Below are 14098 nucleotides of genomic sequence, written 5' to 3' on the forward strand. Positions count from 1 at the left end.
TGGACACGGCAAATCTCCGTTAACGAGTTACTGCGCATCGCCCCGTGTGTGGGGCTGGACGCCGTCAACGTGTTAGCTAGCTAACCACGCTAACGCCATGCAGCCCAGAGGGGCTGCACGGACTAAAATCCTTTCATTTTCTCAAAAGTTGACAGCGCGCCTTATGTATGAATTCTGGTTGTGCTTGATGGCCGCGAACCGATTTTATGTGGAACATGGCGCTCAGCAATCTGTCAAAAAATGTTTTAGTACGACTTTGATAAGCTACGGAGCTGCACCGCGTGATGGATTGTCGGAGGATTACGGCTGAGCCTCGCGGAGTGATACGTACTGTGCTTCAACGTAATATTACCCTACTGTGTATAAGGACCATAAATGGCACCTGTTAAGAGACGTGGTTGCGAAGCGGATTTCAAACTCCAGGCTGTCAGTCACGCAGTACAAGTTGGGAACAGAGCAGCTGTGAAATCTGTCTTTGTTATTGTGCTCAGCGTCTTTTAGTTTACATTTTGACTGCACAATTGTGAGCTTTTTGTTATGCACAAAAACAACATTGTTTTCTTTTATTTATGGAGCATTATTATTTAATAAATGCTCATAATTTATTTTTGAGTAAATCTGCTCTATGTTAATAAAAGTGCCTGTGTGACATCTGGGACACAGCTTTGACTAAGAACTCTCTTTTTGTTCTTACTTTATGACTTTAAAAAAATATATCGAGATATATATCTTATATCGCCATCCAGCTAAAAAATATCGAGATATGAATTTTGGGTCATATCGCCCAGCCCTAGAAGGAAGTGGCTTTGGTTGAACTGGTTCTTTAAAGTTGCCACAATTTTGTCTGTGAGGCTTCTACCGCTGACAGACAGGATATCCTCCTGTCACATTCCTTCAGAAACCAGACGGGAGCAAACGCGAGAGTGTCTGCTGATAGCAGTCAGTCATGGAGTCAGAAGTGATGCCTGTGGTGACAGGATTTTGTAATACGAGGCGGTGGTGACCACAGAAGGTTGTTTGTTTTTTTGCCCTTGCCAGAATTTACAGAAACAAATTTGTTGTCTTTAATTTTTAACTCCATCTTAGAAAAGTTTATTGAAACAATTACTGAAGGCGTTTGGACCCAAATATAAAACGGTAAAACAGAAACAGGCTTGTAAGCGAAACGTGGCACAGACCTCTCTGTTGCGATCACTGAGACGGCCTTTCAGCAGCTGATGCTTTGAACCTGATGGCTTTGCTTTGTTCGGCCTCAGTAGATTGTTCATCTGATCTGAGTCAGCTGCCTGCAGAGTCTCCTGCACCTGTCCGCCACATTCACTTCTGCTTCCACCTCAGGACGTAAGACTGTGAAATGGCTCACATGAGGTCAGTGGGTTTTTTGCTTTGTAGCTTGGGCCCAGATCCAGACATGATTTAGAAGTGATCTGTAAAATCAGTTCATGGAGCCAATGGAGAGAAGCCAGGGCTGGGTTGATGTGACATCATCTCCTAAAACGAGTGTGAAGCTGGTTTCAGAGGCATTTTGAACTCAGTGGAGTTAAGAGTGATGTTTAATTTATACGGGAGAGGGTAGAGAAAATAAAAGCATAAGTGAACTTTTCAAGGTTGGGCCTCATGACTACTGGTTTTGTTTTGATCTTATTGGGAAGAAGCAGGAGTGGAACGCTTTTCTGATGTGTGGGTCAAAGCGCAGGGTTCATTGAAATGCAGTACTACTTAAACAACAGAATATAATTAGCAAGCAAAAGTTTTGTCTTTCAAAAATGAAGTGTGTTTGCTACACTTCTGTCACAGCAAAATGAATGTCTGTTCTGGTCATTTATATGACACCGAACCATAACACAGAGATTTGTGCTTCATGAAACGATTATTCACGGCTCGACGTGGCTGTCACAACAAGGCGTATAAATGCAAACAGCGTGCAGCTTGTGAAGCTCCGTTATCAACGTAATTTTTCACGCAGTTCAATCTGTACAGCTTCTTGTTACCCTGCTAGAGTATCCATAACCAGCGATACCGGTGGCAATTTGATACACGCAGTCTCTGAAGCAAGGAAAGCAGGTTGCTGTGCAGCCGTGTGTCTCCTTTCATGTCCCTTTCATGGGATAGGTTGCATTTACACACATGCAAGAGAAGACCTGCACATGCAACATAACGCGAAATGTCAGATGCACAAATGCACACACCAGTATGTGCGATCCTAGACGAGGCTAAAGCTGCAGGTTGTTTGCAGTGGAAGAACGGTGGAGGGTGTGTAGTGGAAGCTACAGATGAAATGTGGAAGCACCACCATGGTCTCAAGAAGAGACTCAAAGTGCAGTCATGCCGAGGCAGTCAGGTATGTTCCAGCGTTTTCTTTAGATGGATGATCTTTTATTCTGTTTGTATTTCAGCGCTACAGAAAAAGAGAGAGGGGTTCGACTCAGTGCATCCATGTATTTAGTACTGTGTAGTGAATGCTGCAGTGTTATCATTTCACACTGCTTACTAGGAATGACCTTTGTTGGATAGGATTGGGATTATGTTTGGGATACTGGGATGGGCTCCAGTTGTATTCAATTTCTGATCTTTTGCCAACTATCAGCATCCAAGCTCTTCAATCTATGCATGTAGAGGGACAGACGAAGCTAAGATGACAAAGTTGCCAACTGCTCCATTTTACTGCAGGGAGTGTCATGAGCAGAGCTGGTTTAGATGAAAACAGTAATCAGGTTTTTAATTTTAGGGTACCAAATCTTTGACGTGTCTTGCTCTTTGGAAAGGTCCTCGAACAGTCTGTCAAGACTGACACTGCACTTCTACAGTTGTTAGATGTAATAGGCTATCCAAAATGCAACAGGAACCCTAAATATTACTGTTTTTAATCATTTATGGTGGTAGGTATCACCCCTACGCTGGGTATTATTTTCTGAGGACCTTTCAGGGGACACATCCCTTTCTTCCTGTCACTGTAATTTCACCTTTGTAGCTGGACGATAAAGACTGAAAACGACTCCTCCAAGGAATCAATTGAAATCCTAAAATGCACCGAATAACGTTATTGAACTCGTCTCGTGTCATTGTGCGTTCTGTGCCGAGGCCTGCCGAAGCAGGTCTGTTGTGGATGACAGCGCTGAGAAAGAATCAAGTGTCGCAACTGAACTTTTCATCACCGGTTTCTCAAACACCTGAGCTTTTTGTCCCCGACTCACCTTCTGATTATATCTCCTCCTTCCTGTCACACTAGTTGCTGCTCTTGTGGTTTTCTTTTCATTCTCTTCTGCGCATCTCGTGCTTTTCTCTGAAAAGGATAATAAAAATGAAGCATTGCCTCGCTCTAGCAGTGATGTTCAAAGGAAGAAAGACACTTGATAAAGGGCATATTAATCTTTCTTCTTTTCTTCTCTTCCCATCCCTTGTCGTGCTATGACAAGTTTGCAAGTCAGGTGGGGAAATGATAAAACACAAATTAACATGTCTGGCAACAACATTGAAATCGATTGACGGCTAAGTGAGTCTGCCAGCGAGTCCTAGCAAATTATCTCTTGAACAGCTTTGTATGCCTTTTCAAAATCTTCCATTGTGTCAATTTGTGGTCTCCTATAGGGTATTTAACATCTCAGGCTCACATAGACAGTTGCCAGGTTTCTGCTTTGCTTTTTTGAAAAAGCATTTTAAGAGTCTAGATTTTGTATTGTTTTTTTTGTTTTTTTTTCCTCGCCACTCGGGCTGGATTTCAGTTCCCCTCGTTGTTGTAGGATGAAGAGATGCCGGGCTAAGGGCTGACGTGCTGGCAGGCTAACAGTTGGTGTAACCTTAGACACCACGCCGACGTGCGTCTTCACTTTACCTCTCGACCCTTGAAAGAAACCAAACTTAAAACTAATTTAGTATGTGTAGCTTTCTCTGGTTGACCACAAAAAGGCTTTGCATTGGAAAAAAGGAAACTCTTTAAAGTATTTTTAGAATTCAAGTAAGAACTTTAAGGCCCAGATTTCCCCCATAACTGTTGGAGATGATCGCATCAGTATTTTGTTCTGATTTTTCTTTTGTGATTTGCTTAGTGGAAGAAGTATTTATCCAGAAAGCATTTGACCTACTGCTTCAATTGATGTTGGGTTTTTAGAAAATGTAATTCAAATTACATGTAGTAAACAGTATTACAGTTGTGATACTGTAAACCATCTACGTGCTGTTCCAAAAGGAGTTAAATGTAACACTAACCCTCCGGTTTTAAATGCAGCCAAACAGAACTGTACCAAAGAGTTAGTGTTGTTGAGTAGTGAAATATTTGACCCTCTCTGAAAGAGTAAGAGGCAATGTTAATATAAGCAGCTATTGGTAGTGAGAAAATGAACCTATATTAAGGCCATTTTTGTAAAACGTTGGCAAATTTGTTGACATGACAGGAAAAAAAGAACCTGATGAAATTGAGATTTATTAGCTTGTTTTCCTGAAACCTTCTGTGCTGCTGACTTGTGTGTATTCAAACTTTAAAATAGACTTTAGTTTAGGAAAATGACTTTATTTGAGGGCTGTTGGGATTAAAGTAAACATAGCCGAAATATTTCAGCCTGGGAAATTTTTCTTTTTTTTAAGAACTCAACCATGGCCATCAGTGTAAATACCAACGACAGATTACTGTTTTTCCCCAGTGAGGCATTTCTTGAAATTTCAGGGATCTCATCTGAATCACCTCGACGCTGCTGATGAGAAATTCTTTTGTGTCTCGTGGCGATGATGCAACTTTATAGCAACACTTGAAGGTGCACACAAAGTAAACAGCGGTGAATTTTAAAAAAGAAAAACAAGTTTCTCACCACCCAAAGACATAGTTTGGGGTTTATGGAGGCAGCACAGGCTCACTGCCATTACTGTGCTTACGTGAGTATTTACCCTCCACCCCCACCCTACCCCCAAGGCCTACGCTGAGCCAGGAAAAACTGAAAGCGTGTCAAGTTTATTAGCAGCCACAAGTTGCTTATTGGATTTCAGTGCAGCTGTGCCAGCTTCACTTGCATCAAGTGTCATGCAGCTTCACTCTAAGGCAGACCTGACTAATTAATCAGATCAATAAATTCTATTGGAAGACAAATCCTCGCCTCAACATCGTACAAGAAAGCGACACTGCAACCGTAGATGGTTGTTCTACATCCATATCATTAAGGAGCGTGTGTGGTTTTCCTGACTTAGTTTGGTTCTCGAGAGCAGCTCAAAGTGACTGTTTTAAAAGTTCAGACAATATAACCGAACTAAACAGCTGTTGTCGTTTTATAATTGTTGGTACTTTGAGATTATCAAATTCTTTTGCATGTTATCTCCTTTCACTCGAGTTTAACGTGAAAACCTTTGCTCCCAGCATTCCCTGTGGTTCCATTGATTTTTCATTTATTTTTTGGCCTTATCTTGTTAACGTGCAACCAGTGTGAAGGTCATTATAGTGATGAGCTCGAAGACAATGCATTCAATTGATCATAATGAAGGCCTGAAGTCTGCTTTGCCTACAATGCTGTGGTCAACTGAACTCAAGTATGTGTGTGTATATTTTTGTGTGACACACAAAATGGCTTAGTTTGCAGCGTTTTCCCCCCATTTTGCACCTTATATACTACAAGTAACTTGTGATTTGTCAAATACATGACAAAAACCACGTTTTCATTTCATGGATTTGACTGCACACTCTTCCACTGCTTGATTTCTGTTATTTTTGAAACAGATTAAAATAAAAAAAAATAATTTTTACTCCAAAGATTTGAGTGGGATTTGCAGGCACTTGGAGTGAACTTCACATTTCTCTGATTTTGTGGCTCTCATGAGCCACAATTTCCATTTACTCTTCTTTCCTCTCGGGCTTCTTTGGATTTTGCTGCATGTGAGGAATTAAAAGATGCAGTCTGCTTAATGATTGTTCATGATTCATTAAATTAATTAGGCTACAGGCGTAAATCTCCTGCGTCTTTCTCTTTGGATTGCATGTGAAATCCTCTTTTGCATTTTTGCACAGGTATCTTTTCCCCCCCTCTGTTAATCAGATAAGTAATTTATAAGACCGAGAGCGCTCTCCTTGCACGACTCGGAGCAGTGGTTCACACATGCTGTAATAAAGATACCTTTGTTTGGTTTCTTTTAAAGCTTAATGCGCTGGATAAAGTCTGCTGATTAATCCTACCTGCCTAGTTTTAATGTTTGCTCCCAGATGGTGTAATTTTTGACTATTTTTGGAGAGTAATACGTTATGCTGTCAAGTGGTTGCCTGTTTTGATCAGATATGAGTGTTTCTTTGAATGGCAACATTGTTCTGTGTATGGCTCAGCAACATTTCTGTCTTTTCTCAGTTTATTATCCCTACGTTTCAGTTCCTGAGACAAAGACTAACATTAGTGGATTTGAATGGAAAGACAAAGAGTGATGGTGTTGGTGCCCCAGGAGTGACTTTGACACAGGGTATAATGGATAAGAAACATAATTCAAGACATTGCTGTAGTTGACCTTTGGTGATCGCTCTATGCTCATGCGTGTCTAATTATAGGAAGTGATGTTCAGGTTTTATTTAAATAAATTTACTGGTAAACTATGGCATTTGTCATCAAGATCATAATGAAGTGATTCTGATTCAGGAAGTGAGCGAGTGCACAGAGAAGAACCTAACCTTTTCATTATCTGCACCTCTTTCCATTCAGAATGAATATTTATATGTGAAGACCACAGTTAGTTAGTCTGTTACTACATGCTGAGCTCTGAGTCTTGACACATAAAGCAGAAGGAATGGTTGGTGCTTGAAGAGGACAGCACCAGTCAGAGTGATGTCATCAAAGCTTTCTGAAAACCTTGAGGACATGTATTTACATATATCATGCAACTCCCTAGGACATGTATCTTGCAAAAAATTTGGGGAAGAAGTGCTGAATTATCAAATGAACAAGCCCAGTTTGTGGAAAACATCTTATTACAACACATAATGGGTTTTATTGGATGGTAAGAACAAAAGAAAGGAGAAAAATGGCTCTTATTATTTTGACATGGGTAGTGGGTTGGTCTTTGGGACCCCCAAACAATGAGAAAGAAAAGCCAATGGCAACACAACTCAGGGGTTAAAAGATTAATATCAAAGCACGAGTGAGGCTTTGAAATGATAAGCATGGTCCAAGTGCACTGGTAAAGTTAATAATGTTAGTGTTGGTGTTCACTTCAGTGGAGCCCAGCAGGGCACTCGTTCAAATCGAACCCAAAGTGTACTCGACGTCAAACTGACAGCTAATAAAATGTATTATTAGATTACACACAGTCCTTACACTCGCACACGCGTATCGGTGTGCGTTTGTGCACACGTCTGTCTGCGGTTTTACACACATCGCGTAGCACTTTAGTGGCTTTTTCCAATTCCTGTTTCTCTTCTCACTGATGTCATTGTAGTTGAATGAAAGGGTCTTTTGTACCTTACGCCAGCCTTACTTTGACCCTACAATCCAGGAAACGTACAGTGTGCTGCCCTACCGTGGCTGTGTACACATCCGAACAACAGATGTGATTGAAAGGGGATTTTGTCAGTCGTCATGAACAGAGCACTCACATTGTTTGTCTGCAAGATTGAGATGGGTGATAATATCTACAAGGTGACCTTTTCTCCTTTTTAAAAAAAGGGAGAAAGTCACCACTCAGATTGTTGTAAGCATGTTTTGTTTTTAAGGTTTTAAAATCACAGCTCTTATAAAGATGTTCTGTACAGTCTTGAGGAAACTTTTATTTATCCAGGGAGGGTTTGCCTGAAAAAATAAGCATGTGCTTCCAGCAGTAACCCGCTTTGTATTTTTACTGTCAGCCTGAGCTGCTTATTACTACAATAGTCCTTCCTTGAGCAGTAAAAAGAAAACAGATTAGTACTTAGCTCCTTTTCACATATCACAGCAAGGTTACCTCATCACGTCTTGTACCAACATGAGTGCAAATATATATTTATTCAAACGTTAAAAGGAGGCGGAGCTTTGTCCTGCTTATCGCACATATCCATCCCCTGATTGTAAACTCCAGTTTATTTCCATGCAATTCTTCAAATTCAGCTCAATTCAGTTTAATTCAGTTTTGAGTTCACAGCAAGTGTCATCATACGAAGGTTTATATTCCAAGGGGGAAAAAACAAACAAAACAAAACACAACCCTGTTAGAACAGGAGCACCATTGATCTGATCATGATCTTTGAGCAACCATTTGGGGACATTGGGGAGGAAGACCTCCCTTGTGTTTCATGATACTTAACCTATATTGGCTATTATTCTATTATTTTATATGTTACCCTTCTGCCTTTTGAATAATAGAGAAAAATAATGGAAAAGTTTGTTGCTTGTATAGAAATATTATGCAATTTGTGTTACTGGGAGCAAGTTCAGGCAATATACTCATTATACAGTCAGTGTACTCTCCTGCTTATTCTTTCTCAATACTGTTTTTCTCAAGTTTTTCCTTTTTTTTTTTTTATAAAGTTTTTGCATTATTAAGTTTTATTTTAAAAACCTTTCCTGATATGGTTCTGGAATAGGTTACAGAGTCTGCGCTGAGACATGTTTTCACACCAGTAATCAAGACCACTTCTAGTTATTGGACCAGTGTTAACTGTTTGTTACGGATTGTGGTTCACGAAAGGTTTGAGTCCTGTAATTTTTGGTTTGGAACAATCTGGAAAAATCCGAAAGTGTGGATGAAAAATCTAGCTTTTAATTTCAGACGCTAATTCAATTACAGCGAAAGAGATCTCTGACTTTTGCAAGCTACACGCATGAATCAGAGTCCTTTTGTTATTAAAAGGAAAATACCGTATACAGAAAGTTAAACTGGGTGAACCGATAAAGTAAGTGAGGTTTATTGGCTGTTGTGAAATGCCAAGGTCAGGGAAACTACAGTGAGTTGAGCGTGCACACATTCATGCACCACTTAAGTGACAAAAACCCCACTGTGTGCTCTTAATCCACTGTTCATTAGTGGAGCCTGCTGTGAGGATAAAGCATGTGTTTGCCCTCACCATAAGATGAGTGTCACATTGTCTTGATTTTTGGGAGCTTCCACCATCTCATTTCCTTTAAGTGACTTCCTCCCCAGGTCTCCATCTGGCCTGTGTTTAGAATCTACATGCTCTTAAATATTCTTTCAGATCTTCTGTGCTTCACAGCTCTTTCCTCTGCCCCATCTTCCTAAATTAAAAGGGAGGAGGAGAGAAGACTGCAGCGAAATGCATTTTTTAGTGACGGGGAAGCTCTCTGGAGAGTACAAAACGGTGTCACACTCAACTTGCAAATTAAAGTTGACACAACAAATGCTTTTGGATCTGCACTGATCCAGCACCGTAGGCTTTGTGAGTTGGATAGATGTGTAGAGGATTCCCAGTAAGGGAACACTGCAGGCGAGTGTTCCCTTACTGAAAAGGGAGTTTAAAAACAAAAAAGAGACCTCATTTACAGTAAGACGAAGAGCAGACTGGTGGTAAATACAGGAGTAGGTGGGAACATGACCTACAGTTTGTCATGTCTCTTTTGTGGCACAGTAATGCATAACCACTGCAAGAGATCATAACAAAACCCAAACCTTTGGCAAGAACACAGAGTGTCTACAAGCTCTGACACACTGTAGCAGAAGGCTGGATCTGGCAGAACAATGCTGCGTTTCTTTAAGGCACATAGGAGTGTCTTTGGCTCAAAATTCACCCCCAAAAAACCTCTTTATGATCTGCGCAACAAAGGGATGATTGATAGAGAGTGAACATTTGAGAACTGGTTTCATTCAGCCCCGAGGTCAACACAGTTCAGTTTCACAAGTTTACATGTACCTAGAACATTTTTAATCTGTGCCACTGAAGACAAGTTGGTATCTGCGGTCAGGTGACACACTGAGTTTTTCCTAACTATAGTAAACAGTGTCAATGTCACAAAATGCCTGAATACCAGGTAATCTGTGCTAAAGCCTCTAACCTAACAGCATAGATTGTTTTCTGTGTGAGAACTGTGAACACATAACCCTCTTTAGCCAAAATTTAAACAACAAAAACTCTATGGCTTTAATTTTGTCCATAGTTTTATTAATTTCTTCAAAATTAAAACCATTACCATCAAATAAAGCTCTAAAAGCTCTTTTCTGGTTAAATCTGGACTGAGTTTGTTAAAATCTGAGTGTCATTGGCTCATTTTGGGGTTTTTTAATTCTTCTGGCCATGGAATAAATAAAATGTTTATAGTTTAACCCGGCTACAAAAAAAATTACTTCTGTACTTCCTACAGAAATAAAATAATTGGCATGAAGACTATGATGCACTTGTTTATTGGATAATTGCTCACACCATCGAGGTTGGCGCTCTAGATTTTCATTCCGAGGAGTCTATGTCATCCCAGTTGGTCCCCTGTAAATCTGACTCACTTGAGTCTGATGAAGTGGAGGAGAATGAGGCGAGCATGTTTTGAAACACCTCGGTAAAATCTTCTAAAACTTGGAGCAACCTCACAGTAGAGTTCTCCGAGTCATCTGTGTCTGGGCTCGCTGCAGCTTCAGGTGGTACAACAGAAGGTGATGAGGAGGAACTGCTGGGCAACAGCTCTTCAGTGCTTTCCATATAGTTTTGAATCAGAGCGATTGGAGAGTCTCTGCTGTCATTTTCAAAGCTTTGTCCACCCTCACTCACCAAGTAGTGCTAAAAATAAAGAAATCGTTTCTGCCACCAACATCATTTATCATTTATTGTGGCATAAAATACAAAGCTATTCAATGTTTCAGCTATAACACTATTTAATCACCTAAAATAACCTTACCTCCATGTCTATAATTGCGTTGTTTAAGTAGATGTTTTCAAAGTTCACCAGATTGTCATGCAGGCAAACAAGATCCCGGTAATTCGCCTCGCTGCCTTCGTCGTCAGATTCACCGTAACTCCAGAGTTTTTTGGCCTCGTCGTCACTCTCGTCCGATTCGAAGTATACGCTGAGGTCTTCCAGAGACATTGTGGTGCAAAGTCTCGTACAGCACACTGCTGTGATCAGAATGAGTGTTGCTACGATAAATCCACGTATTGTTTTGTATGCTGGACAACAGTTTGGTGCTTTGATTTGAAAAGTACTGTAGAGTTCTGGACTGATGCTGTTACTTCAGCTCAGGAATACAGTTTCCTCATTTAAACAAACAAACAAAAGTTTGTCCTGATAGTTTCATTAATGTCCTCAAAATTAAAATAACTACCATCAAGTAAAAACACAGCCCTTATTTGCGTGTATTATTCACCTTATTGCTATTCTTGTTTAACACGCTGTGCGTGAGAAGTTGTGCACTGAAAGTATTAAAACATAGTTTTTTCTTTTTCTTGTCCTTACATGCAAATGTCACTTTCTCCTCACACATTTCTTGTACTGGACAAATTCCAAGGCTGCTACATGTGATGCAATTTATGTCATATAAATGTGTTATTGGGACTGTGTGAAAATAGTATCGTGTAAGACCTTGAAAGATTTGTTATTGAAAAGCTTATTAAGGCCTATATTTCACATCATTTTGATGGCTTCCTGTTAAACAGGCGGCTTTATTTATGCTGTAAGAGATCAAATGTTAAAAAAAAAAAATCTATATCTTATTAAATGATTCAGCATTTTTCCAGGCTTTTTTCCCTTTATAGTTAAAAATTGTAACATATTGTAGAGTATCTTGCGAAATACATCGAGTTAGTCTGCGTCCACAACTTTGCATACAGTGTCTTTGTCACATGTCAGTACACTCAGGACTGTGTAATACCATTTGAATACTTCTCAACTGTGGACACTGGCACTTCCAGACATTCCTTTTCACGGTGTCAGGGAGATCTTGGTGCTCACGACTCGGCATTGTCTCGCTAAAACGTAGTGATGGGCTTCCCCTGCTGCCAACCTGTTTGCCTTGGCCTCCTTTCAAGTCTGCTGTTGGACTGTTGAGGGCTCTAATAGTTTAGATCGGTCCTCCTTTCTTTAGCAGAGAGCTTCAGCAGAATAATGTCGTGAGAATCTCAATGAGGCCCAGAGGGATCAAACTAGAGTGAGAAAGAAGATGCCACATTAACTTGTTTGTAATGTTTTGTTTTGTTTTTCTCTCTCCGAAAGTCGAGCGAGACAGTTTGAGGGATGATGTGCACAGAAAGTTGTAATACCCATCAGAGAGCTGTTATGTTGAAACATTGTTTACTATGTGACTTAGTCCCTTGTCTTAAGTCTGGCACTGTGACATTTTGCTGTGAGCTATTTTTGCGCGATGAACTTGGCACCACAGAACGACACACAAACGCACACATCAGTTTTAAAGTCTCTTTGTGCCCAAACCTGGTGACTATCTTCTTAAAGCCTCAACTAAAGAGCAGGCTGGATTAGTATTACTTTTTAAATCTGCATCCTTATTATCTTAAAGTGCATTAGATACATTGTATATAAATATTCTAATAAGCTGATGGGTTATCGGGGTCATTCTCAAATTGACGTAACAGTTTTTGTAAAGTAGGTAAAATCCTGGCTTTTTAAGCCATTCTTGAACGCTCACTCATTGTTAATCATAAACAATAAATCAAAGTGCTTAGATTTTATGGTTTTTGGGGAGACGCCCCAGTTGATTGAAAACAAAACAGTAAAATGTGTTTTGGCTGAACTGGCTTAAAGGCAGTGGTTTGTGGCTTTCTTTCCCACAACAAACACAAAAGTTGGACATGCTGGCTCTGTTTCAGATGAATACTTTGGACTGAATGCTTTCAGTTATAACAGGCAGCGATAAATTAAAAAAAAAAAAAGTTCTTGAGCACACACAGAAACCTACAGTAATTTGTTTGCATTGGCTTGTTTGCAGATGTAGTTCTGGTGACTGCTGGCTACTGCTTTTCTGTGTCAGATAAGTTTTACAGCTTAGCTTTGATTTCCAGAACTTCCATCTTTTATTTATAGTCGCATACAGCAGAGTGTTCCTAATAAACTTCAAGTTTCATTTTGTTACAAACCGTCTTTGTGTTTGAGGTCTCCATTACTTTTTAAACTAGTGTTTCTGAGACAGTGATGCTTTAGGGTGGTTCACTGTTAATGATTACGGTTCAATCACTACTAAAGTCTGGTCTGGCCAAACTTCTTTATCATTTTTTCCTTTATAAAATCGCTGACATTAAATGTTTTGTGTGTTTGTGTCTGAGATCCATCCTTTAGAATCCACAGGGTCTTTGTGTGTGGGGTTGCACAAAGTGACACTGGCTGTAATAAACTATGACATCTGTCACAGCAGCGAGTGAGTGAGTTAAAGGGAAGCTAAAAAAGAGCAACACATGAAAAATACTAATGCAGCTGTTTGAATTGTCGTGTTTTCACTGAGTGCATTTAGACTCAGACTATCAAAACTATCATTGCTGTATAGTTGCATTTTCCCCCCAAAAAATCAGTTTCCTTCTCTGAGGCAGGCCTGTCATGTAGTATTAGTTTGCCAGTTAAACACATCAGACGTGCGTCTGGTGCCCTTTTGCAGTGAGCTGCGTGTGTTGCAGTGGAGTGGAACTGTATAAGTGGGTAATGAGGCTGTAACCCTCAAGGCTGCTGTGTGTGTGGGACGAAGTCAAACAGTCACTTCAAAAGTTAATACTTTGTCAAATGATGCCAGGACACTGGGCACTTCCATGCATGTGCACTCGACTCGTTCTCCCGTTTAGCTTGGAGCAAGTTACATGTGCACATGTTTTTGCGTGTCAAGACCCAGGGAGGGGGCTTTACAATCATCTGGGAGTTGGATTTCCTATTTAGAACTGCGTGATGGCGGTAATACTCTACCTTTTATCCCTGCCTTATTGTTATTGTAAAGCTACATTTTTCTATAATTGTACAGTGTCTTTTTCTTTCCCCTCTCTTTTCTTAACCCTTCATGCACCCTTGCCTTTATTCCCACTTATTTCAATCAAGCGTGACCTCTGCGTGTGCTTTTCATGTCAGAAACTTTGACACGTAATTGAGCTTGATTATATAGTAATGGTGGGTGGCATTCCTCGCAGGTCTCGATGACTGTGATAGTCTTGCTTTAAAGAGCCAACAATGATGTGATGAGCGGCATGTCAAAGTGTTTGGAGTGTCCGCTGGTGGACTCGTGTAAGCTCCAAAGAGAT

General features: G+C 40.2%; 2 protein-coding genes across 7 annotated transcripts in view; one reads left to right on the plus strand and one right to left on the minus strand.

Moving 5' to 3' along the window:
• The window catches only part of pard3ab (par-3 family cell polarity regulator alpha, b), a 285627-nt gene that overhangs the window by 22692 nt on the left and 248837 nt on the right, over positions 1 to 14098 (plus strand). The gene's annotated exons all lie outside the window — the stretch shown is intronic.
• On the minus strand, positions 10247 to 11041 carry LOC146687173 (uncharacterized). Its single transcript, XM_085439586.1, has 2 exons — positions 10770 to 11041; positions 10247 to 10651 (listed from the first exon to the last, which is right to left on the minus strand). Exons 1-2 carry the CDS (start codon positions 10956 to 10958, stop codon positions 10328 to 10330), a joined length of 513 nt encoding a protein of 170 aa, XP_085295712.1. The 5' UTR covers positions 10959 to 11041; the 3' UTR covers positions 10247 to 10327.

The sequence above is a fragment of the Copadichromis virginalis genome, linkage group LG18 (assembly GCF_057382275.1).
Source record: "Copadichromis virginalis isolate Kocher_CV1m ecotype Utaka linkage group LG18, C_Virginalis_male_GT1.1, whole genome shotgun sequence".
Taxonomy (NCBI): Eukaryota; Metazoa; Chordata; class Actinopteri; order Cichliformes; family Cichlidae; genus Copadichromis; species Copadichromis virginalis.

What these genes read in the sequence shown, in the direction of transcription:
- LOC146687173 (XM_085439586.1), bottom strand. Translation starts at nt 10,958, where the DNA reads ATGTCTCTGGAAGACCTCAGCGTATACTTCGAATCGGACGAGAGTGAC. An exon ending in ACGCAATTATAGACATGGAG is followed by an intron (nt 10,652 to 10,769) that starts GTAAGGTTATTT and finishes CTTTATTTTTAG; the next exon opens with CACTACTTGGTGAGTGAGGG.